General features: G+C 42.4%; 1 protein-coding gene and 1 long non-coding RNA gene across 4 annotated transcripts in view; one reads left to right on the forward strand and one right to left on the reverse strand.

Annotated features, from left to right (window-relative positions):
- Positions 1 to 202: 202 nt before the first annotated feature.
- LOC122866731 lies at positions 203 to 1102 on the reverse strand. Its single transcript, XR_006375793.1, has 2 exons — positions 963 to 1102; positions 203 to 483 (listed from the first exon to the last, which is right to left on the reverse strand). It is a non-coding gene; the product is annotated as an uncharacterized LOC122866731 (long non-coding RNA).
- The window catches only part of vstm2a (V-set and transmembrane domain containing 2A), an 81606-nt gene continuing 56454 nt past the window's right edge, over positions 453 to 25604 (forward strand). Inside the window, exons 1-2 of one of the 3 annotated variants that reach the window (XM_044176765.1) lie at positions 453 to 765; positions 1712 to 1878. In XM_044176765.1, the coding sequence (XP_044032700.1) occupies positions 690 to 765; positions 1712 to 1878 (243 nt within the window). In that variant the 5' untranslated portion in view covers positions 453 to 689. The remainder of the gene's footprint in view (positions 766 to 1711; positions 1879 to 25604) is intronic. The other 2 variants (XM_044176766.1, XM_044176767.1) reach the window with 2 other exon arrangements.

The following is a 25604-nucleotide window of genomic DNA, read 5'->3' on the forward strand; positions in this document are numbered from 1 at the left end:
TGTGCCAGTTGCAACGAAGGGGAAGTGTTCCCAGTCTGCCCAGGAGACTAATGATATTCCTGTCTTAATGGCTCAGGACATGCTGTGCTTGCCCTGCACTTGCCGGTCGCTGCCCCCCCCACACCCCCATCTAATGCTACAATATTGTTTTATAGCTTCTTAGGCTGTGAGACAAGATTTGTACACACCCACACTAAACACGCACACTTCTTTATGTTTAATAAGTAAGTTTGGTGGAGGGCCTTTAAAACATCTCTCATAGAAAAAATATAGCAAACTTCCCAATATACAAACATTTCATATAATAATAATAATAATAATAATAATAAAGAAGCAATCATGTTGAACCTGGCGGGCGCGGTGACAGCCGGGGGGGCCGGATGAGAAGCAGAGGGGGCACAGTGATCCCCTAGACTGACGTCTCTCCGGCAGCGCAGACGAAGACCGCAGACTTCAGTACAGCCGAGCAGTCGGCAGTGTCTCCTGCAGAGAGACAGAGCGAGGACAAGGAGAAGTTCAGAAACGACAGGCTGGACTTCTGCAGCATGCTCTACCTTCGGCAGTCTCCGTCTGATCGCTCTCGCCCAGCAGCTGTTTGACTTTGCTGGTGTGGAGGCGATTTTTTGGAGAGATTCGTCTTTTTCCCCTCTTCCACTGATGTAAAAAACAAGCAGCCCCTCTATACTGGAATGATGTGGACCTCTCATGATACTGTTGGATTTGTTTTCTTAGTCGGATTTTTTCAATTCGGATTCTCCTTTGAAGGTAAGAATTGCATATGTTCCTAACAAACAGCGCCGGCTCGCCGCCTGACGGCGCAGGCTGCTCGGTGGGGGAAAGTGGTAAAAGTGCGCAGCCTTTCTGGAAAAGCGAAGGAGGCTATTTGGGGGGAAACAGGAAATGTTGAAGTAAGATGGATAAGCCCAGAAAGTGAGAAAGATGAAGAAGGCTGCGTGTTTTACCCCGTGATGACGAAAAAAATGCAACTGGTGATTGTTTGAAATCCAGCCGTTTCACACCGCGCGGAGGAGCTTCGTTCATGCCACACAGCAGAGTGGCCGATAAGGAGATCCAACTTCCTTTGAGAGGCTCCGGGAGAGGCAGCGAGCCGCCGGCGGCTCAGCACCGCGGACAGCACCGCGGACAGCGGCTGCATGCGCTGTCCGCGGTGCTGTCCGCGGGGCTGAGCGCGGGGCTGAGCGCGGGGCTCAGCGGGGCTCAGCGGGGCCACAGTCTGTGGGGGAGCCGTGTGCTCTTCCTGCGCGCAGTCAGAGCGCGGCTGTAGTTTCTTACACAGAATTTAAATGATGGTTTGGCAAATTTGCATGCACGGATATCCTCACTCTTTTCCTACCGTCGCCACCACTCTGTTGGCTCCATTCCGCGTTCAGCCCGCCTCACACCAAACTCTGTTATTATTTCTTGTGTTTGCTCTCATTCTGGAACAGTCAAGTTTATTTAGTATTTAATCGCAATGGCACAGAAACAAACTCCCATAAAAATCCTAGCTGCTCGTATTAAAGTGTCCGAATAATGTAGATATGGTGCGACTGTGCGTTATGTAAATTCCCGATGATGGGGGGGGCGCCACATTCATGACTGCAGCCACAAGCGGACTATTTAAGTGATTAATTCCTGGTTATTTCTTTGTGTGTAGAAATCACACAACTGTCCCCATCATACCGCCCCTCCCCCTCCCCCCTCTCTGCAGGTCGCTTCACGGATCTGCCCTCCAACATGACGGTTAAAGAGGGACAAAACATAGAAATGGCGTGTGCTTTCCAGAGCGGAACCGCGTCGGTGTATTTGGAGATCCAGTGGTGGTTCGTGAAAGCGCCGGAACCCACCGACAGCGAGGAGGACGACGATGCTGAAGAGGTACAAAGGACCTTTCTGTCTTTCTTTCTTTGAACTTTCCCATCAAGAGCTGTGCCATTATGTTTTAAGCACACACTCATAAAGGGAATAAGGGTTTCCAACAAGTATCCGCGCTAATACGCACACGCGCCTTATGTCATCAGCTCTTCCTGTGTAGCAGCCCTGGACACAGTGTCGGGCGCTCACAGTAGAACTTTCTACTGACCTATTTCCTTCCAAGGAACAACATGTTATGACCTTCAGACCTTAAGCTACTGCCCTGATGTGATGGTAGTTCGCGCGCAGTGAGGTGATTTGAACTTGAGCGTTAGATTAGAGCGTCATGTGATGTTAGATTTGCTTCCACACAGAGGCAGAGCCCTTCCAATAAGGACATCAATATTTGGATGTACAACTCCATTTGTTTTCATATTTGATTTGATATTTTCAGCTAACATAATCCCTCCACACACTGAGCAGGGAACAAAATAAGAACATTAATCAAGGGCTACTGTGAAAACCAGGAGCTCTTTCTGGATATTAATTACATGATGAATGGAGTAAATGAGGCTGATTATTCATGAATGGATAAAAAGTGGCTGAATCAATACAGCCAAAGCACATTCTTGTATTATTTTGCCTCATTAAACTGTGCATTGGAAGCGCTTTGGCATTTTGTTATGTATTGCTGTTGCATTACAGCTCTGTGACAGCTTCCCTGCCTTAAATAATGATTGGCTGCTTAGTGGATGAGCGCATCTAAATGTGTTTACTGCATTCAAATGGATGGAAATGACTTGCTTACATATTGTATGGCAGGTAGCTGCATGTCAAGATTTGGAAGGGTTGGTGTATTGTCATGACAGACATCAAACGGTGCTCTTTCTATTTCCGTGACAAAGAGGAAGAGAGATGTGTGTGTGTGTGTGTGTGTGTGTGTGTCAGGGGCTTTAATTATTCTTCCATTGTTGCTGGGCTCTCATCGTGGTGTGGGCCAGGCTTTGATGTGGGTTTGATCCCACGTGACTCTTGGATGTTGGGCCGAAGTGGCCTATTGATACAGACGCCACATTGTTACCCACATTTCTTATCACGGAAGGCTATGTGAATTGAAAGACGCTGCGTGTGTGTTTTTCCTGCAGTGTTGCAGTTTTAAGGGTAAGAGAGTCAAGGCTGTGTGTGAGATGCTGCGTGGGAAACAGCCGGTCTTCTGGAAATTTAGAGGAAATGAGCACGATGTCTTAGTATACAAATATGCATGGATGAAAAGTACGAGTTGTTGGATCTTTGAAAGGCTGGCATGAAAAGAGGAACTTCGAGAAAACACGTCGGCGTTTCACACTGAAACACTGCAGCAGAAGGAAAATAAGAGTCAGGTGGAGGGGTGGGTGGAGACTTTATCTTCCCCTCTCAGAGACCCAGGATCTGTTCCGCTCGAGGTTTCTGCCTCTTAAAGTTTTTCCTTGCCACTGTCACCAAATGCTTGCTCATGGTGGGATTTGTTGGGGCTCTGTAAATAACATTATAAAGAGTACGGTCTGGACCTGCTCTATAGGAAAAGTGCAATGAGATAACTTCTATTATGAATTGGTGCTGTATAAATAAAACTGAATTGAATTGAACACAGCAATACAACAATGACCATGCAGACAGTGAAACCTGTAACATAGATAGGCATTCATTGTCATATATGAAATGTCATATCATATACAGTATGTTTGAGTAACAGAGGAACATCTCTGACAAACCCACAAGACCTGCACCCAGCACATGAAGGACACTGATGGAAGTCTTGTAATGTTCACGTGATAATGTTTTAAAGGAACGATGTCTTGAATTTACAGAACGAGCCTGAATGCCGACATGAGCCTTAGTGCCTGGCTCCGATGACATGTCAAAACAATGTTGGTTATGAGGTTTGTATCTTTCAAAATTGGGAATATTCATTCATATTCATTTATTCATTTTAACACAATTCCTAATTTGTAGGAAGCGAAAAAGGTGGGAGGGTGTTAATCCAAGTGTATGTTTGGTGAAGATATTAATAATATATGAATCACCAATAGTTCCAGTCCTTCCTCTCTTCCATACGAAAGCATCGAACCTTACCAAATGTAAACCCCTTTAAGTGGCTCAAAGGCTGGACAATCATCTTATTCCACATTATATCATATAAATATTCTTTTACACATCTTCATAATATGACATTTATACTACGTGAAATATAAATTAAAAATATTCTGTATCCAGAAGAAAAACACTCTGAATTCAAATGTGCAACGGTGGTTTATACAACAAAGATGTGAACACTAAATGACTTTTGAATGGATTTCAAAATATTTGTATTCATGTACACACACTCCCTCACAGCTCTATGTCAGTGCAGACACAGTCGTGGACACACACACACACACACACACACACACACACACACACACACACACACACACGGTTCTGTGCATTGAATAGTTGTATCCAGAATCTGTTGCATTGCTTCTTCTTATGTAACAAGCTTTATCCGCACTGTCTCTGTTAAAGAACAAACTAAATGGCTGCGTTATTTCATCAAATGGAAACTTTTCCCCAAAATTTAGACATTTGGTATCTATGAAGACATTGAGATCTCATCCGTCCATCATTTGTTTATTGATTTATAAGGTTAAGACACATTAATCAACATTTCTTTAAATGTGTCATTGTTAGAAAGCTGGTGAATTTTGAACTGTATGCCCCCAAATGTAATGAAATGCATCATATGTAACTGCCCTGCAGAACGGCATCTGTCAGCGGCTCCTACACGATGCTCCTGAGGGCAGAGTGCAACAACCAAACCTATTTCTACTCTCACAGCTATGGTTAAGGTTTGGATAGGTTCAAGCACAAAAACTAGTTGGCTGGGGTTAGGTAAAGATACTACGTTGGTTATGGGTCGGGTTCAGAGAAACACTGACTGTTAGAGCGAAACGGGACACACACACTGCAGTTTTAAGCTAACGCAACTCAAGCAGGAGGAAACAGTGCATTTGTTGCGGACTACTTCCAGCAGATTATTGCACATTCGCTGCTCCAGTGACTTTTTACAGCAGCAGGTGTGGGAGTGAGACTTTTCAGAATGCTCTTAGTTGACAATAGCGAGCAGTTGGCTACATGTGGGTTTTTTACATGATGAAGAACAAGAAAATGCCATGTTCAGTTTGTGATGTTTTCACAAAATCTAATTTGTATTGGAGGAAAATAATGTTCATGTTCATGTTGCAGCGTTTGTGCCCATTTCATGAAATGAAAGAGACTGCACTGGACAGAGACGAGAGGCAGAAAGGAACACGTCAGTGGAGAAAGCCGCTGTTTGGCTCCAGCTTCCACAACAAGTGCTAAATGATTCTCCTCTCCGATTATACGTGACATGCTGCCAGTTCATAATTATGCACAAACACAGAGAGACAAACTATTCACACCTCCATGACAAAGAGGAGTCATGCCGCTGACGGATATGCTACGCTGGTGATGTTGTTGATTCAAGTCGAAGAGTAAAGTTCCACGGAGAGGAGGACGGTGACGGTGGAGCTAAACGTGTGCTGTTACAGAAGACGAGCAGGCTGCTCTTCATCACTCTGCACGGCATTTAGGCTGCAGCTTTGTCACTACAAACGGAGGCGGTGTGGGCCCGACTACACATGGTTGTGCAGTGTAGTGTTGATGTTGTATTGCATGATTTGGGTCTGTTTTTGGTATTTTAGATTAGAATCCACAAAGGCTAAAAGGTAGCTTTCAGCAGACACACATAATATCAATTGTGCACCATTGTTTTATGGATCTGAAGAGGAGATTGTACGTGATGAGCAGGGGAAGGAGTTTGTTGGAGGGCCTGTATTCTGCACTTCTGTCATTTAAAAAGCACGGCAAGCATCGCTAAAACATAACTGCATTGTTTAATTGTTTAATAACTCTTGTTGCCTAATAAGTCTTGTTTTTGGCCACTTCGCCTTCATCAGGCTGGAGTCTGAGGTTGTGTCCTTGCATAGAGGAGTATACAGTGTGTACTTGCCACCCCGATCGTGTCTCCTAGAAATTATATTGGTATACTACTAATATGTTTCGCAAACTATGTTGTGAAGGAAACTCAGCTGCTGCCTGCAAATATAATCACTGGCCAAATAGTTTTCAATCAAAGAAGAGCTACATGCTTGTGCAGCTGGGGAGTCAGCGGCAGGAGGCTGGCTAGGTGAGCGTACAGATATCGAGAAAGTAAACTCCTCCTGTCTTGGACTTCAAGACATTGTTGTTTTCATATTATTTAACCAAGACGATGGTCTTTCCCTCTCCATAACCAAGTGCTGAGTGCCATAACCATAAAACATGAATTATGCTGTAGTCACTAGTCGTGCATATTGAAGTATGTTGTCACACTGTGAATCATTTTAAGCTGGTTCAATTTAAAAATGCAACTTAAAAAGGGTCCCAACAATTCAATAAAAAAATCAATGGAAGATATTGAGTTGAATCAGCAACTGTTCAAGTCTCTGACAAATGTCAAAGCAAGATGTTCTTTGTGTTTACATTTTCTCAGTTCTTCATTTGACACGAAGAACTGCAGCGGCTCCTGCTGGAGCCACTTTCTTCCAGTCAGAACAAAGGCAACATGTGAGGCTGCTGCCGGCGACTTTATTCAGATATAAGCGTACTGACGTGGGGACTGAATTTTTCATCATTATAAAAAGAACCATGACTTGTCATAACATATATTAAAGACACACAGCAAGGTCCCACCGTGTATGTTTTCTTGTCTCTCCAGAGAGTTTTAAACCTCAAATAATGCATGCTGGGAAGTCTGCTGATATGCTGATCATGCCTCGTCCGAAATGTAATTACAGTAAATGAGTTGAGTGAATACTCAGCAGTACATTCATTTAACTCATCATTTCAAGTCAAAAGACTTCAAGTCAGAACAACTCATGTTTCTAAGTTATGAAGTCATTTAATGTGAGCATTTAGCAACTTTGCAGATTTGTTCATTAAAAACGTGTCCTCGTCACGTTTGAGACTGCATCATTTGGGTGGGACGTTGTCTCTTTCAAAAAGTATGCATTTGCTGCTGCACATTAATTGTTGTAGATGCAATCGCTGGGAGACAGGCTGACATGAAAACACGTCGGCGTTTCACACTGAAACACTGCAGCAGAAGGAAAATAAGAGTCAGGTGGAGGGGTGGGTGGAGACTTTATGTTCCCCTCTCAGAGACCCAGGATCTGTTCTGGGGCTGGCGACCCCTCATTACAGGTGCCATATGTTTCTTAGTGTTGCAGACTGATTTTCCCCTTTGCTCAGACTGTAACATTTTTAGCAGCCCCCCCTCTCTCTCTCTCTCTGCCCACCATTGAGTCTGGTTCTGCTCGAGGTTTCTGCCTCTTAAAAGAAGTGTTGATATTAAAGATTGAACTAAAGATAAACTATCCAGTAATTCACAAGGAAAAAACAGACATAACACAAAAGTCGAACACAAATATATAGAGCAAAAGGTTTTTCTTCTTTCCTATCGCATTACATGGAATTACATCTCGTGACCATTTTAGAGGACCCCCAGGTTGAGTACCACCGTTACAGATCAGCATAGATATTGTGTTTTAAAACACAGTATATTTGTATACTTGACCATCATAACCCAGAGGGTAGACTCAGAGCCTACAGGCGGATGCTGGGGTGGAGGTGGGGCCTATAAAATGCTAAATGAACAGCCGCAGCAGTAGCAGTAGCAAAAACTACAAAAGGACTATATTTGTTCATGCGTAGCCCATATAAGACATTTCCTCATAGTTTGTCAGCTTTATCAAACGTGCTTCATTACTTTTCTACATTTTGGGTTTTAATATGGTCAGAAGAAAAGCAAACAAACAAACATTTCATTATGTTTTACAGTAGTTGGAGCCCAAAAAATGAGGAAGTAAAGTCAACACAACAAAAGGGTTAAATACACCGCCATTATAAGAAAGCTGCATGGTAAATTCTGTATGTTGCTGTAAGAACAGTGTGCCATGTAACTTCCAGGCTTCGTTTCATTCATGCGCTTTATTCATCGTAATCTAAAAACAGCAAAATCACTTTCTGAGATGAAAAATCTTTACAAACTGAAATCGATAACTGACTTGAAGGCACAATCAAAATGGTATTGGTGACTATTTCTACCTTTTGGGGGTTTGGTTGCAGTTGCATCTTTTGTATTGTCTTTTTCTATCATGTGAGCAAAACTGCAAAACAGCAGCCGACTGTTCGGATCAAAAACTGTAAATCACTTAATGCTGGACATCGTACATCTGCATCAACACCATGTATTCGGCTGATCCCAGGCCATCACATATCAATCAGATCTGTAGCTACTCGTGTGATGTCACACATAAAAGTCAGAGGTGACAACATAATGTGGGACTTTCTGCCCTGCTGCTCTGACCTCCCTCATAGAATCAGAAAGCATAGCAAGAGCAAAACACGGCCTTCTGGGGAATAGTAATAACTGAAGGCTACAGTATGTCACACGTGGTGGACAAAGAGCCTCATTTCCATGTATTTCAATTTAAATATAAATTAGTGAAGTCCCCTTTTGGTTTCAAACCCTAAATCCCTTATTCTGAAGCGGTGGATTGGATTCTTCTCAGGGTTTGATCTCTCTATTTTATCCAGCTGATCCGACCCGATTGTTTGCCATAAGATCAATTTATTGAGTGAATCTTTACAACCCTGTCCACTGGTAATTCTATTTGGTGTGGGATTTTGTTAGGATATAAGGAAAAAAAGGAGAAAAGCTGAGGTATATCTGAGAAGGTAACTCTTCTGATCCTTTCAGCCAGTACTCGGTGTGCTTGCAGTTGCGTATTTATATTCCTACCGAGGTTGAGAATAAATGCAAAAAAGTAAAAACAGCTTAGAATCAATGTTTTAATGCTTCCTGTGCATGGAAAAAATGTTTGCATATCTAGAATATCAGAGAAGCTACACCTTAACAGTATGAATTGCGAAGCTGGATCAAGCACAAAGAATCAGAGATGATGCTGGAGACTCGACGCAGATGTGTGCTGTTTAAAAATTCATACTGCATTTCATTCCTCAACTACTGCCCTGAGTGCATGAATGGCTGGGCTGCTGCTGGATTCAAACCTGGATTTACCTGACCTGGGATATGTTGAACGGTGGCATGATGTGTCTGTAAAAGTGAGATGAATTAAAAAAAGGTAAGCAGACATGACGCGAGGCGGCCCTCGGCCGGGCCTGGCGGCGAATGTAGGGATCAGCCGAGGCCTGCGCTCAGAATACAAATGACCATTACATGAAACATCCACCGGTGCACTTTGACCAAAATGCACTCAAGCCACAGCAAGCTTGACCTCTCTTAACAAGTGAGTTTATAAATCCAGTGGGTGAAACAGCAAGGAAGCATAAAATCCATCGGCCGCCACGCTCTCTGAGTGGCCTTACTGTCTGCCTCTCCGCCCCTCCATCACTGCCTGACTGCGGCTCGTGCAGCCTCCTCCAGCACTCGCTGAGATAACTGCAACCGGAGTCAATATGATGCAGCGGGCGTAGTCCCGGTAACTGCCTTCATCAGCCCCGTCGCCCCGCTATGCACACACACGTCTGTAATGATTGTAATGGTTTCCAAATGGTTTGCGGTGAATATGAGTTCTCCACAGGAGGTTGCTGTTTGTATGTGAGCATGCACTGACACATGAAAGCACCTGCTGCTTTCATTTTCGACTAGTGGGCTGTGGACCGCTCACTGTCAGGCTCCACTCCAGTCATCAGTCATGGAAGGAAGGCTTCCTTTGAAATCACTCAAAGCTGCTGCATTACTGCATTGTGCTGCTGGAACACTGGCGTACTGCACCACCGTCACATTCTCACCATTTCTGTCCAAAAACAAAATCAACTCATAAAATAAAAAATATGATAAATGCACGTGGCTATACAGTTTTTAAATGATTAAATGTTCCTTTAGCCTCCGAACCGCCGAGGAGGCGGGCTGGTGTACGTGTTTGATTGACAGCTGGGCATGGGAGACACAGTTGACAAACTCGTGCTGGGAACTGTAAGACGGACAGTGTTTTATCAGCAGCTGTGCTGAAGAATAAGGGGCACAACATTTTGCAAAAACTGACTTATGATTGACATTTGACAAGTTTCTAAGCTGTTACAGCTGACTAGCTAAGTAGCTATCTAGCCTAAACTAAACTAATGTTAGCAGTGCAGTTTTTAGGTCCCTAATTGAGCGGCAGCCCGATCGTTATACCACATAACCGAAACGTCCTCAGTTCAATTCCAGCTGGGGACCTTTGTTGCATGTCATACCTCTCCTTCAGCCTCTGAGTGGGGGGGCTGGTGTACATGTCTGCTAATGTGCTAATTTAAGCTAAAAATAGGTGAATTTTTGTTCAAACTCTGTGGCTCGTGTTGAGTAGCAGGCTGCAAGTGTGTCCGTCAGTCAGGCTACATTACTGCTCTACAGTTTAAAATGAAATGATTTTATGGCTACATGAAAAAAGCTCTCTGTCTATGCAGATGTGATGACATGGTGAAAAAATATGTATGAAATATACATTTCCCCTTTTGGGTAGTGAGCACAGGAAATGTAATGCACAGAGCAGATCTGTATGCTGGAGCAGGAAAACAAACAAGCAAAAAAACTCATTTCAGTTCAAGACCAAACAGTGCATCTGTTGGGGACTATTTCCAGCGGCGGATGAATCCACGTGTGGTGCTGTAGTGAGTGTTTGGGGCAGCAGGACGGTGTGTGTGGGACTGAGTCAGAATAAACTACAGTGTGTGTGTTCATGGTGATGAAGGAACATGTCACCCAGTGCAGCAGAGCGGCTCGCTGATGTGTTTTAATATTTTTTATGGCTCAGAGGAAGAAGAGATCCATCACATGGATTCACACACAAGCCTTGTTAGCTGATACGTTCACTGCTGGTTTGAGTCTGAACGTGGTCAATAAGTGACAAAAAGAAAGAATATAGAATATCACTAAACGAATGCTTTAAGTTGTATGAAGAATAAGAAAAATGTTAAAAGCACATTATTTCTTGGTGAATGGTGAATAACGGACACAGGCAACATAGGATAAAGGTTATGGCAATGGAGTGAGTGTTATGGAACATGATTGACTGTTCTGGTGTCAGAGAATGACAGAAGGAGCTCTGACAGCCGACTCTGCAATATCTCAGAAAAAAAGCCCCAGCTATATCCATATTGATAAATCTGATTCAGATGCCTGTCTGCTTTTCTCTTCTTTGAAAATCAAAGGGCTGGAATGACTCATCGTACTGTCACGCAATACAAACATAATGTGTTTTGAAATTTGAAGGTCACAGAGAAGATTTTTACTCTTTCAAGGATTTTATTTGTGTTTGGATTTGCACATTTTTAATTTGGTCTGCCTTTTATGGTATTATGACACTCCTCCAGCCTTGCAATTTCTCTGCTTTTCGGACATGAAGATGTGATTTCCGGTGTTTTTGAATCCGTAAAACATATTTAGAAAAGCATGTGCACACATTCAAATCAAAAACTAAGTCTTTTTTCTATTTCTGCATGCCAAGGAAATCCTGATGTGGAACTTTAAAGGGCTCTGTTGTAGGACCCAGGGCAGCTTCAGCCATGTTGAGTCCATCCATGTGCTGCAGAGTAATGAGATGATGGAGGGAGGGATGAGGGGAGGGCAGATGGAAAAAACATGGGAGGTGTGATGCAATAAGGATACAGGATGCCGCTGGGGAGAATCTGGAAGAGATTCATACATGCATGCAAAACAAATCCTCATTTACTGTCCCATGTGCATCTACACAGCTCTGTATACTGGCCAGGCTGTATGACAGGGACAAAGCAGGGACATGATGTTTCAATGAAGCATGCTGCCCATGCTTCTCGTCCATAATGAGGGAAGGAGAGCTAACAGTAGCTAGTTAGCTTGGTGACTCATTTCAAACTAGTATTAGGAGCTCACATGAATGTACATAAGTCTGTTTACTGGCAACATTGTATCATCACGCTATACTCTAAAACCCCTGAGGTGCCTTGAACAGAGATAGGAATTATTGGTCCATTGGTATGATTGTAGTGTTCTTGTGTTTCAGGAGTAAGTATTGTTTCCTTTTATTCCAGTGCATTTACACACTGCAATAAGAGACGATATCTAACTGACACCGCACTGCTCTTTACACTTCTGCTATGAGCGTTCAGCTCCCTTTGCCCAGCCTCCACAAAAAGTCTGCCCTAGAGGATGTCATCTGAACTACGACACTTTCCCTTTGACAGGCACTGTAGAAATGTTGATATGATACGAATTATACGCATTAAAAGGTAAATGGTTTGCAGAAACGTAAAATGGCTACATTTTATTCTGGCAACTTGGCTGAGGAGCCAGGACAGAAAATGCTTGATCAGCACAAGTCTTGAACTTTGAGCAGGGCACAACCAGGAGCCCTTGTTCTGATGAACTGAGAGGCCTAGTGGACCTGTAACAACTCACTAATATATGGTAAAACTAAATTGTGTAGCGCCTTAAAAGTACTTAGAAGGATTTTAAATTCAAGCCTAAATTTAACAGGAAGCCAGTGTAATGGAGCCAGCACCAGAAACGCCGTGGAGTCTTTGTTTGTAATCTTGCAGCAGAATTTTGAACTAATTGTAGATGGGCTACAGAAGAAGAATACGGAGCATAAGTAATTAAGAGTTAATAGTCAAGACACAAAGAGACAAAACAGTGGATGATTTGTTCGAGCTGTTGGAAAGATAAGAGGGCACGCAGTTTGGCGGTGTTTCTTAAATGAAAATGACTGAAAACTGACTTAAGATGTTTCTCAAAGTTTAACTGGGAGTCAAAAATGGCAGAGTTTTCTGGAAACCACCTTTGAAGTAGAAGCCAAAGAACCTAAGTACTGTTAAAAATGTCAAAGGTCCAGAATTCAGTTTTGTAGTGATTTAACAGCAGGAAACTATGAGACATAAATGAGATGTTAAATGGAACTAAAGGATGGAAAAAATCCAATAAGGTCTAACTTTGTGTGCTTGTGGTTGTGGGCCACCTGCTGCCCCCGTGTTCCTGCTGGACAACTGCTACTACAGTTGTTGTTATTGCCTCTGTTACTGATGCTGACATTATTCTTCCTATAGCTGTCATTCCTATTATTACTAATTTATTGATATTAATATCTCTCTCTCTCTCAAAACCTAACACGGCAGCGGAGGTTCCTGCCTCTTAAAGCAAGTTTTTCCTTGCCACTGTCGCCAAATGCTTGCTCATGGTGGGATTTGTTGGGTCTCTGTAAATAATATTATAAAGAATACGGTCTAGACCTGCTCTGTAGGAAAAGTGCAGAGATAACTTCTGTTACGAATTGGTGCTATATATATAAAATTGAATTGAATTGAAGTGCTACCTGCGGTTCTTCCCATTGGACTTGCAGAGTAGCAGACAGAAGGCTGACTGATCATCATGAAACCAAGGAAATGCATTCAAGTGGATTCAATAAACTAAGCACAATGATTGATTTAAGCCTGACTTGAAGCTAAGCCTGAAAACTAGCCTGATTTAGGCCAGTCTGGACTTAGGCGTCATCTGCATAACTGTTAAAGGCCTGAAGGAACTTGAGTAGCAGAGCAATACGTTTCTTCTTTCCTGGCCCATCAATCATGCCGCAACCCCTCAGATTTATCTTTCAACCCCATGGAGGGTTGTTTTGGCCACTTGAGGGCAGTGCAAAATCATACAAAAGTCCATAGAAGGCACATCAGTCACTGCTGATCTCACATGTCTGTACATTTACTGCAGCCAATATATTTACCAACAGCGTTTCCATAATCCACCATATTCCTTTTGGTGCTTTAATCAGCAGCAGATAATGACCAGCGATGGCAGAAAAGGGCTTATATACATCACAGTGGGACAGGAAATTAAACATGGATTAAGGAGATGGTTTATCCTTGCTGTTTGATAGCAGAGGCAGATTATAATACATACGTAATGATGGAGGTGGAGGTTGACTGTGACTTCAACACCATGGAAATCGGCTTATTTACACTGACTATTTTCTTCATGTTGATCTGAATGCACAAGCTCTGTTTTATGTATTTTATTGCTGATACAGCAGTGAGGATTACGATAAAAATAGGACCTGCTGCCGCTGCCTGATGTGATGCTTGTAGGCTTGTGGGCAATGGTTTATCACTGGTGTTTTCAACCTCCACCTTGGCTGAAAAGCAATCCATGAACCTCCATCATATCCATTAGTAGAGAAAAAAACATTTTTGTGCTAGTGGGAAATCTGAACGTCCTGAACTACTCACACTCCTATTCTTCTTCTATTGGACACAGACTTGTTATTTTCTTGCCGAAGCAGGGCATTATATTTGTTCTCCTCGTACACAATCGTGGAGAGTCCATTGTCACAGATACACGGTCGTAAACAACAAAGTCACTTTATTGCTTTTGATGTCAGTAGTAACCGCCGTGCAGACGATCCACCACCAGACAAGAGGGGGGCTAGATCTCATATCTGCCTTTTTCTAACAGCCGCTGCAGATAATTCAATCAATGGATCAGTTGCTGTCACTGTTGTTCTTGACCCTTCTGTTACACTGTCACCAAAAGGAAACTGAATCCATTTGGTGTCACAAAAGTAGCTGTCAGACTCAGAGAAGTAGTTTTCAGATTGAATCGGAGGCTTCTCCAAATGCCTACAGATGATGCCTTTAATGTCGGCTCTGTTGGAATACTCTTCCAGAGTTGCAGCCTTTTGCTTTTGCTTGGGATGTATTTCTGCTTATTTGCGCAATCCTGGTTGATTACGTTTTGCACATGTATATAGAACTGTTTTTTTTAATTGACATATTCCAAAAAAGGAATACTTGTTACAGGAAAGGGGTCTTTCAATGACATATGTGATGGGTTACATCTTATAGGCACATACAGTATATGTAGTCCATTTTTTCCAGTATTTTACACATCATAGTCTTAAAGTAAAGGTTATTTTCTTCACACAGTTTATTCCGTTGACAGTTGCAGTCCAGCCGTCCTTTGTAGGAGGGATTGGCTGCAGCCATTTCCTAAGTAGAGTATTTTAAAGAGTTTTTCATCCTGAGCCATGCGTTTGTATGGGATTTTGCCCAGGTATAATGTGACAAAAGAGCAATCAACTTCTATTCCAAAAAATGTCATTATTTCTTTAGCAATTTGTTGTCAAGTCCAGAGATTCTGGAAGAATACAATGTTTTAATGGCTTCATGCACTGCCGCCTCTCAGACGATTCTATACGAATCTATATACATTCACGATCTGATACGAAAACAAAACAACGCTTCGATTCAGCTGTGAATTGATATTGATTCAGCCTAGATTCACTAGGATTTGTTATTTTTACATGTTCATAAAGTGTATGAGATCAGTATCTGCTCAATTTTATTTTGAGTACTTATTCAGAAATGCACCCAACAATGATGTCTACTGTCACACCAACAGCAGTTAACATGGCCGGTGATGCAGCTGGTCCTCAAGGAGGAAGAATTTTCACTAAAATGGCTGAGGGCTCAGCGTCTTATCTAAATTGGATATTTCAACATATCAACACTGTACTGGTAAATAAAACGACGTATGGCTTCAACTAGAAGGAGTTCTGGGCAAGTGTAGCGTTAGCTTTTGGTAACTTTACTGTCACCCCTTTAATGTCCTCTTCTTAAATTAAAGGTGAGGTTTGTGGGGCCACTGGCATATTTTAAGGTACTCCTTCATGTTTTGCAGACTGCAATGTAACATTTGAGTCTAACATTTCCGTCAGTGTCGAAATGTCAGGAAACAGATGTGTGTGATTGCAGATCCTAGCTGGGAGGGAAAGGACAGGTTGCATCCAGACAGAGAGAAAGAATTACTTGGAAAGATTGTGTTTTTGACAGCCGTAACAATTTGTTATCAAATTTCACACAGAATTTGGGTGGGTGCATCTGTGTAGCTGACTGGCTCTGCTTTGTCTGTAGTAAATATGAATTCACATTCATGACACTTGGTATTCTCTAAAGTATGCATCAACACTGAATGCTGCTGCAATGGCCTCTGTAGGTTGAAACTCTGAAGCAATTTGCACTTTATATTGTAACTAACCATCATAGCTAATCATAGAAAAGGTTTCAGTCGTAGTCATCTGGACACTGTTTGAGTGTCCAGTGTCCAGATGACTACGACTGAAACCTTTTCTATGATAGAACACTCCTGGACGAATGAGGGACTACACTGTCTCATCATAGCTAATACATCTGCAAACTTGGGTCTAAAGGTCTAAATGTGTACGGTATCAACTTCGAGACGTGTCAGATTGTACGAATTATAGTGCTACAATGTGAAATAGAGAAAAACAGCGTGCAAGTACAGACACATTATCAACACACAACATCTGTGAAGCTTTTTATTCAGCAAAAAACTAAAATGGCACAGTACTTAAGGGCCTTTAGTTGAAGGTACTTGGTTTATTGTTCCAAGGATCCATTAGTTTTCATGCCATTCATTCTGAGCTCCATCTTCATGGAATCATTTCCAACAGATCCAACTCAGTACGAGCATGATTAATCTTAGCTGTACATGTTGTAGTAGCGATGCTCTTAATTAGTATGTTGATGCTTTTCATGATAACTTGCTCAGTTGATGTTTTTATATTCAATTCAATTTTATTTATATAGCAGCAATTCACAACAGAAGTTATCTCATTGCACTTTTCCTATAGAGCAGGTCTAGACCGGACTCTTTATAATATTAATTACAGAGACCCAACAAATCCCACCATGAGCCATATACTTAGGATTAGAATCTAGTTTTATAGCTTGCCTTCTTTTCTCGAGCTGTTTTGTTTTTTATGATGTTAACTCGGCACACTTGTTGAAGATCAGTTAGCAGACTCTTAAAACTTGCTTGAGTCGTGTAATCCATCACAGTGAACATTAAGTCTATATTATTTCGTTCTACATTATAGTTTATAGACATTTCGAATCAATCCGTCCTTAAAATGCAATGACAATACAACACAGGAAAACATAATGCAGACTTGATGTTCACGGTGATAGATGACACAACTTAAGTAAGTTTCAAGGGTCTAACTGACTTTTATAATGATCCTAAAATAATGGAAATTGATGGCTGTCTGGAAAGGTAGGAAAAATACATCCAAAACACAACACTATATAGCTTCCATTTGAAAATGGTCAGTAGAAATGGGAAGTATTCGTGATATTTTAGTCAAAGTATCCTGTGGAGTTTTTGACCACCTGTAGTGCTGTGGAACGTTTTCAAGAGCAGCCCCCCTATTTGTTTGTATCTCACGTACGTACAAGAGGATGTATATGCATAATCACGAGCATGCAACAATCCAACACACATTTCTGCCGACGGTGGATCAACAGTTGGTGGAGAAACACAGCAATGTCCCGGCAAAGGCAAGGAAGAAGACTGAAGAAGAAGTCTGCTAGCCAGTATAAAATGAACCAAAACAAGCTTTGCAAATGTTTTTAGAGAGAGGAAATGCATTCGACACATCTGTTAGTTCATTTTATCTTCTGCTGCATCAATGACACCTGCTTAGCTCATGAAAACACCATTCTATGTATTTGCTTTAGGTTTCCTCTCTCTCTCTCTCGGCTTCAGATTTACTCTCAGTAGCTTTACAAAGTGCATCCAGACAGAATAAAATGTGTGAAATAAATGACTGTGATATCCCACAATTCCTATCCCGCAGCTGCATCTCTTTCATACACGAGGCTGGGTCTGCTGTCTTTACATACAATTGAGTAATGTGACTTCCCACAATTACACCGTAGAAAAGGTTTCAGTCGTAGTCATCTGGACGCTGTTTTCAGAATCAAGACGTTTTGGCTCCCATCCGGAAGTCATTCTCAATTGTGAAAAATGGACCAGGAACTCATAATGGAAACAATTAGGTCAGTTTCAGGTGAAAGTAGGCAGAGTAATCAGCAGATACTCAGGAAGATGCCTTCCTCATGGCGGGGCTTTAGTAACACAAAGTAGCTTTAATTTCTGAGTTCCCGGTCCATTTTTTCACAATTGAGAATGACTCCCGGATGGGAGCCGAAACGTCTTGATTCTGTAAACAGTGTCCAGACGACTACGACTGAAACCTTTTCTACAATAGAACACTCCTGGACGAATGAGGGACTACACCGTCTTCCCACAATTACACTTTTAATTCACTATAATGTAGCTGTAAGCAGATATATTTATTGTTTATTATTGTACAGTTTTTGTCAACAATGATAATTTCTTCAATGAAGACAGATTTGATTTGATACAACTGTGTTGCAACAATACAAGGTTGAAATAATACAATGTGCAAATTATGTATTATACCATTACGAAAACAGTATGGCTTTTCGTCTAGCTCTCGATCATAATGGTAGCAGGCTGCTGTTCCAGTTTGCAGGACTCATGGCTCTGATGCTTTCCCTGAGGAGCTGAGATCTAATGTAGTGGACTTTTTTTTGGCTATCGTGATTCATTTCTCTAATTGCTTCCAGTCCCTTATTCACCTATCTTCACTTAGATATAATTACATGCCCACTGCCAGATTTTAATAATTATTATTATGTTTCTTATTTTGTGGAAATAATTACTTTTAACCATTTCCACTCATCCATATGTTGTTATTAATCTATTGTTTATTATTATTCTATATTGAACTTAGGCCTAAAATGCTACCTAAAATAAAATGGCTATGGCTGCTGAATAAACTGTTTCTGGGTAAAGTTTTTTGATCTTCCAACTCACACTTACATAATGATCTTTGGCCTTGCCTGGTTGCAGACACAGTGGAAGTGGAATAGCTGACTCAGATTTGTAGAAAGAAAAAGGAAGTATGAGAACAGTGCATAACCGAATGTTAGTGACAAGATGAAGTCATCACAAATCGCTGACAGTAGCAGGGCTGGATTAACCCATCAGGGGACCCGGGCCCCTGATGACCGCCCAGCTTCTTTGCACTGTAGGGGCGTAACTGAAAACTTATACATTCAAATGCAGTTCCGAGTGCATTATCTCTTCAGATCTGAATAATGTATCAGGTTTTTTTTTAAAGCCAGTCCTTAGAACTTCAGATTTTGTCTCATATTTAGACTTTTTTCTTCAGTTTAAAAACTAATCCAGATGATTGGTGGTGCAGATTTGTCAAAATGGAAAGAAAACTAATTAAAAACAACAAAAAACAAAAATAATCCAAAAATGGTGATAGTAGATATTAGATCGTTTTAAATTCAATATTCAGACATTCAGCAAGCTTCATCCAGAAGAAGTTTTCATCCGTTTTCACCACATTTGTTGTGTAGTGGAGGATACAACTGGAGGATAAAGCTTTTCACATTTTTGTTAGAAGCTTTTTAAAGCTCCATGTTTTTAAATTATGCAATATGACCTAATGAGCACATTCATTTTCAAAAGCTTTCTTATTTTATCTTAGACACTCCAAATGGTCTCCTCCCATCACAGCTACCAAATCAGGCAGTCTGGCCCAATGAGCTATTCTGGCTTCTAGTTCTCCACTGTTGAAACTGCCCATTTGATCTGCATTATCATTTCCACGAGGACACAGATACATACAGTAGCTTTGCATTACACCGCTAGTACACTGTGTAGTGTAGTTAGTAATTAGTTATTTGTTTGTGGCAACTACAGTGAGCACATATGTATTTAGGAGATGCACCATGTAAGCACAATGTGAACTGACATAATAGTAAGTACTGCAGGTAGCAAGAGGAACACCTCTCAATGTGCTGTCAGTTTGGGACTGACAACAGAGTACAATTGCAGAATATAACGGCTAGTTCTTTTCTGTGATGGACCTAACAAGTGACAGCGGTAGCCTGGAGGTTATGAAGGTTGTCAGTGTGAGGACCAGTGCCAGCTGAGGAAAACGCCCTGCTAATAATCAGAATCAAAGCTACATCAGAATAAAAATGTCTTCAAAAAGCCCTCAGTCAGAAGACACGGACCCATTCTGCATGACCTTTCACTGTATATAAACCTTTCACAAATCCACCAAGAAGTAGAAATGTTTGACAGTTGTACATGCTCATACACATCATGGCTAGTATTGGCCAGGAGATTACAAATTCTCCAGACTAATAACAGCAGGAGGAATAAAACAACTGACGTTAGAGAACACATCAGTAAAACAATCAGTCAGACGGCTCTGTAGTTCTGTGCGTTTGCTCATTGTGAAATGCTATATTTAGTCTTGTATGGACACCACAGACCATCACATTGTCAGTGTGGCTGTATGGACTGTTGAGCAGGACGTGACTGGAGTACACCGAATCACTGACAACTTTTAAATCACTTCTCAAAACGCATCTTTTCAAAAAAGCCTGTTATTCATTTTAAAATGGATCTTTATTGTTGGGGTGTTATTTGATTGTATTGCTGTATTATTGTAATGTCTGATTTGATTTGCCTTTGTCCTAAAATGCTTTAATCCTGATTCAACCATGTAATAGCACTTTGTAACTTTGTTTTGAAAAGTGCTGTAATACAAAATGTATTATATTATTATTAGGACAGGACTTAGTTTACAATCCCAGCATGGTGGGATTTGTTGGGTCTCTGTAAATAATAATATAAAGAGTACGGGCTAGACCTGCTCTATAGGAAAGCTGCAATGAGATAACTTCTGTTATGAATTGCTGCTCTATACTGCAAATAAAATTTAAATTGAATATAACTGAAATGAAGCACTGTGTTCCTTACAGTAACAAGGCTAACATGTGTGGTGATGGCCGCAGGCTGCAGGACCTGCTACTCTTCATTAAGGCAACCTACTGACAGCGAAGTGACAAAAAAAACATGTAGGGACTGTGCAGGAAGTGTGACTTCCTCAGGCAGCGTCCTCATCAGTCAGCCCTGTCTGTCTGCTGGCATTAAGCTTACTAACCACCATGAGGCTGATGGACTGTCTAGACAGAGCAGCACAGGTAAACAGGACGAGTGCATCTGTTATTCTTTTAGAATGACATTTTACATTAAATGCACTTGTTCATTTTGGCTTAATAAGAATAAATAGCAAAGAATTTACATAGGGATTTGTAGGGATTAATTTTCATCATTCATGTTAAATACCTCATAAAATAGATATGACAAAAGATATAAAAGACTCCCTAAAGCAACTACAGAAAAAATGCTGAGACTTAGCCTGTAAAATCTGACCATTTCTACAAGATAATCAGGCACTATTCGGCCACCATTGAGCATCTATGGCTAATTGCCTTTCAGCTTTGGCAGCGTGTTTGGCATTGTCTATTGGCTGTAGTCGACCCTTGTCAGTGGCTATTTATGTGACCCATCATGTTGAATCAGCAGCAGAGGCAGCCTGTGAGAGACAGCTGTCTGACTGGCTGTTGAGATGGTGACAAATTAAAAGAAAAAACATAATAAATGAATGGAGAAACAAATATGCTTCCATACAGGACAAAAGGGCTCGCTGAATGGTTTGATGAGTACGAAAACGATGTGAATCATGTGCTCTGGCCTTCACAGCCACCAGAGCTCAACCCAGCTGAACACCTGTGGGAGATTCTGGAGCGACGTGTCAGACAGCGCTCTCCACCACCATCATCAAAACACCACACGATGGAAGGTGTTGTACCAGAATAGGCTAACATGGTTTAATTTTCAGAAAACACCACATTTTTTCCTCATACTGCTCATTGCTGCAGCACCTCTTTTCACTCTGTGTCTTGAACGCTCCGTTTTAGCTTCCGAGTGAGGCATCTCAGTTCTAATGGATCTTTGTTGGGAGTTGCACATGCGCAGTACCTAGGTAAGGACTACTAAAATCCAATCCAATTCTAATCAGAGGCAGAGTAGGGCGGGTCCTGCACATGTTCGAGTCAGATACCGAAACACAGGCAGAACAACCCGAACCAGCTTTACAACTTAGAACTGGAGCAAGACGTTTCAGAGTGTTAAGTTATTCATCCATCCATCCATCCATTTTCTTCCGCTTATCCGGGGCCGGGTCGCGGGGGCAGCAGTCTAAGCAGGGACTCCCAGACTTCCTTCGCTCCAGACACTTCCTCCAGCTCCTCCGGGGGGATCCCGAGGCGTTCCCAGGCCAGCCGAGAGACATAGTCCCTCCAGCGTGTCCTGGGTCTTCCCGGGGCCGCCGCCCGGTGGGACATGCCCAGAACACCTCCCGAGGGAGGCGCCCAGAGGCATCCGGATCAGATGCCCTAGCCACCTCAGCTGGCTCCTCTCGACGTGGAGGAGCAGCGGCTCTACTCGAGCTCCCCGTGTGACTGAGCTCCTCACCCTATCTCTAAGGGAGCGCCCAGCCACTCGGCGGAGGAAGCCCATTTCGCCGCTTGTATCCGCGATCTTGTCCTTTCGGTCACTACCCAGAGCTCATGACCATAGGTGAGGGCAGGAGCGTAGATTGACGGTAAATTGAGAGCTTTGTCTTTCGACTCAGCTCCTTCTTTCTTCACCACAGCGGCATCACTGCAGACGCCGATCCGATCCGCCTGTCAATCTCACGCTCCATCCGTCCCTCACTCGTGAACAAGACCCCGAGATACTTGAACTCCTCCACTTGAGGCAAGGACTCCCCACCTACCCGAAGAGAGCAAACCACCTTTTTCCGGTCAAGAACCATGGCCTCAGATTTGGAAGAGCTGATTCTCATCCCAGCTGCTTCACACTCGGCTGCAAACCGTCCCAGTGCATGCTGCAGGTCCTGGTTTGAAGAAGCCATCAGAACGACATCATCTGCAAACAGCAGAGATGAGATCCTGTGGTTCCCAAACCGGACACCCTCCGGCCCCTGACTGCGCCTAGAAATTCTGTCCATATAAATTATGAACAGAACCGGTGACAAAGGGCAGCCCTGGCGGAGTCCAACATGCACCGGGAACAGGTCTGACTTACTGCCGGCAATGCGAACACAGCTCCTGCTCCGGTTATACAGGGACCGGACAGCCCTTAGCAAAGGGCCCCGGACCCCATACTCCCAGAGCACTCCCCACAAAGCGCCCCGGGGCACACGGTCGAATGCCTTCTCCAGATCCACAAAGCACATGTGGACTGGTTGGGCAAACTCCCATGAACCCTCGAGCACCCGATGGAGAGTATAGAGCTGGTCCAGTGTTCCACGACCGGGACGAAAACCACTCTGCTCCTCCTGAATCCGAGGTTCGACTATCGGACGAATTCTCCTCTCCAGTACCCTGGAGTAGACCTTACGTTAAGTTATTCATTTGTAACTAATTTATGTTTCATAGGTAACGTTTTAACTGTGCGCTGTCCCTACAGCACAGTAAAAACTTTATGCCCACTGACTGCCTGGAGGGTATCTAACATTATTATAATTTCATATTTAGGTGTACTTGTGGAAGCTGCTCAATTCGTGCATGATGACACGTGTCACATAGTGACATAGATACGTTACGGAAGTAAAGGCTGGATTACAATCGAGCTGTTTTCAGTTCAGCAGCAGTGTTTTCTGTGGGAGAGGGTAACTGTGGGCTTTTTCACTTTGCAAACCTATTATATGCACAGTAAAGATATATAACACAGTGAAGGAAAGGGGAAAAGCCAAAAAGCATAATATAACCACTTTAAGGAAACTTAAGAAGGCAACATTCCTGTGCCAAGTTCTTGTTAACTTTTACAGAGGAGCAAGAGAAAGCATCTTGACTGGAAAAATCACAAACTGGGATGGGATGTGCATAAAAAACGCTCAGAAGATCATTGGTACCAACCTACCGAGCATCAGTGATATCGGTGAGGATACTAAAGGACAGTAAACCCCCGCCACAGCCTGTTCACCCTGGTGCCGTCAGGCAAGAGATACAGAAGCATCTGCTGCCGTACCACCAGACTACAGAGCAGCTTCTTCCCTCAGGCACAGACTACTGAATTCATCCTCTGCACTCCACCATGTAAAATAGTTTTCTGTCTGTTTGTTTTTGTGTGTGTCGCATGAAGGGACTACAGCTTGCATTTCGTTGTACAACCCTGTGCTGTATAATGATAAATAAATGAACCCTTGAACCCTTAATGACTTGGAGAATCTATGAAAAGGAACATTGAAGCTGTTCTTGAAGCTCGTGACGGAGCAACACCTTACAGAGGAGGTTATGTTGGTGTTTCCTTTCATTTGTCACCCATCTGGTCACCCATAATGCGTCTTTTCTACTTATTGTTCACCACCACCTTTTCTTTTTTCCTCTATAAGTAAAATACTATGGACTGATAATGTTTGTGAAATGGTTCTTTCACACAGAGCATATGAGGAATTAACAGGCAAAAAGAATTTGCTGGCATCAACAATATTCACACATACCATGACAAAACTTTAAGACAACCCCCCCATCATTTCAATAAAGCTTGTAAGCATCGATTTATTTGAACATGTGTTCTCTGCCAGTTGGACAAAAGTATGAATGTGTATATATATATATATATATATATATATATATATATATATACACATGACAATTTGCTGTCACAATTCACAGTGGCATGAGTTACTAACTCTAATGCAGGTGCAGAACAAATGTCCATGTTGGCAGTTACTGTTTATGTTTATGTTATGTTATGTTTGTAGAGCAGTTCTTTCAAGGAAATTCCTCTGAAATTCAACTAATGCTTAGAAACTCAAAATATCTGAACTCTGACTGAAAAAAGTGTCTCTGAATCCAATTTGCTTCAGTCGAGAGCAGATGACGTGCTGACGTGCTGTGATAAGCGTATTGTGTCATTTCCGGTCACCGGAGTTTGTGTTTTACTACTGGCGTATTTCTGCTGCTCTAGCTTATCACAGTTAATTTTGTTCAATAATAATTGTTCATTATATTGATTAACTATCTGCTATAAACTTACCCTAGTTCTGCTCAAGCACACATAGCTCTCCCCTTCTTTTAACGACTTTCTCACTAATCCTACGCTATTCAGTTTTGCTAGCTACCATTTTTTAGCTTAGCAGCTAGTGATCTCCTTCTCACTCTCCTGCTCTCTCCTGCTCAGTGTGTCAAATGTTTAGCTATTCCTCTGCCTCCTTAAGTGATAATAGAACATGTAATAAATGTAGTTTATTTGTAGCATTGGAGGCGAGGCCTAGTGAATTGGAAACGCAGTTCCGCACAATGGGAACTGAATCATTAGCTGCTGTAGTTAGCCAGCCCCCAGTAGCCGGTGCGGACCGACCAGAGGTAGCTCCTGTTAGCCGTCCGAAACCAGGAAGGCTGGGTGACTGTCCGAAGGAAGCATAGCCCTAAGCAGAAGCCCACGGTTCACCACCAACCTCTTCACGTTTCTAACAAGTTCTCCCCACTCAGCGGCACACCCGCTGAGAAAACAACTCTGATTACTGGCAGCTCTATTTTGAGAAACGTGAAGTTAGCGACACCAGCAACCATAGTCAAATGTATTCCTGGGGCCAGAGCGGGTGACGTTGAATTCTATTTAAAACTGCTGGCTAAGGATGAACGTAGATACAGTAAGATTGTTATTCACGTCGGCGGTAACGACTCCCGATTACGCCAATCGGAGGTCACTAAAGTTAATGTTGAGTCGGTGTGTACATATGCAAAGACAATGTCGGACTCCATAGTTTTCTCTGGGCCCCTGCCAAACCTGACCAGTGATGACATGTTTAGCCGCATGTCTTCATTCCGCCGTCGAGGTGGTGTCCAGCAAAGGTGATTAGGAGAGACGCCATTCA

This window comes from Siniperca chuatsi, linkage group LG19 (assembly GCF_020085105.1).
Source record: "Siniperca chuatsi isolate FFG_IHB_CAS linkage group LG19, ASM2008510v1, whole genome shotgun sequence".
Lineage (NCBI taxonomy): Eukaryota > Metazoa > Chordata > Actinopteri > Centrarchiformes > Sinipercidae > Siniperca > Siniperca chuatsi.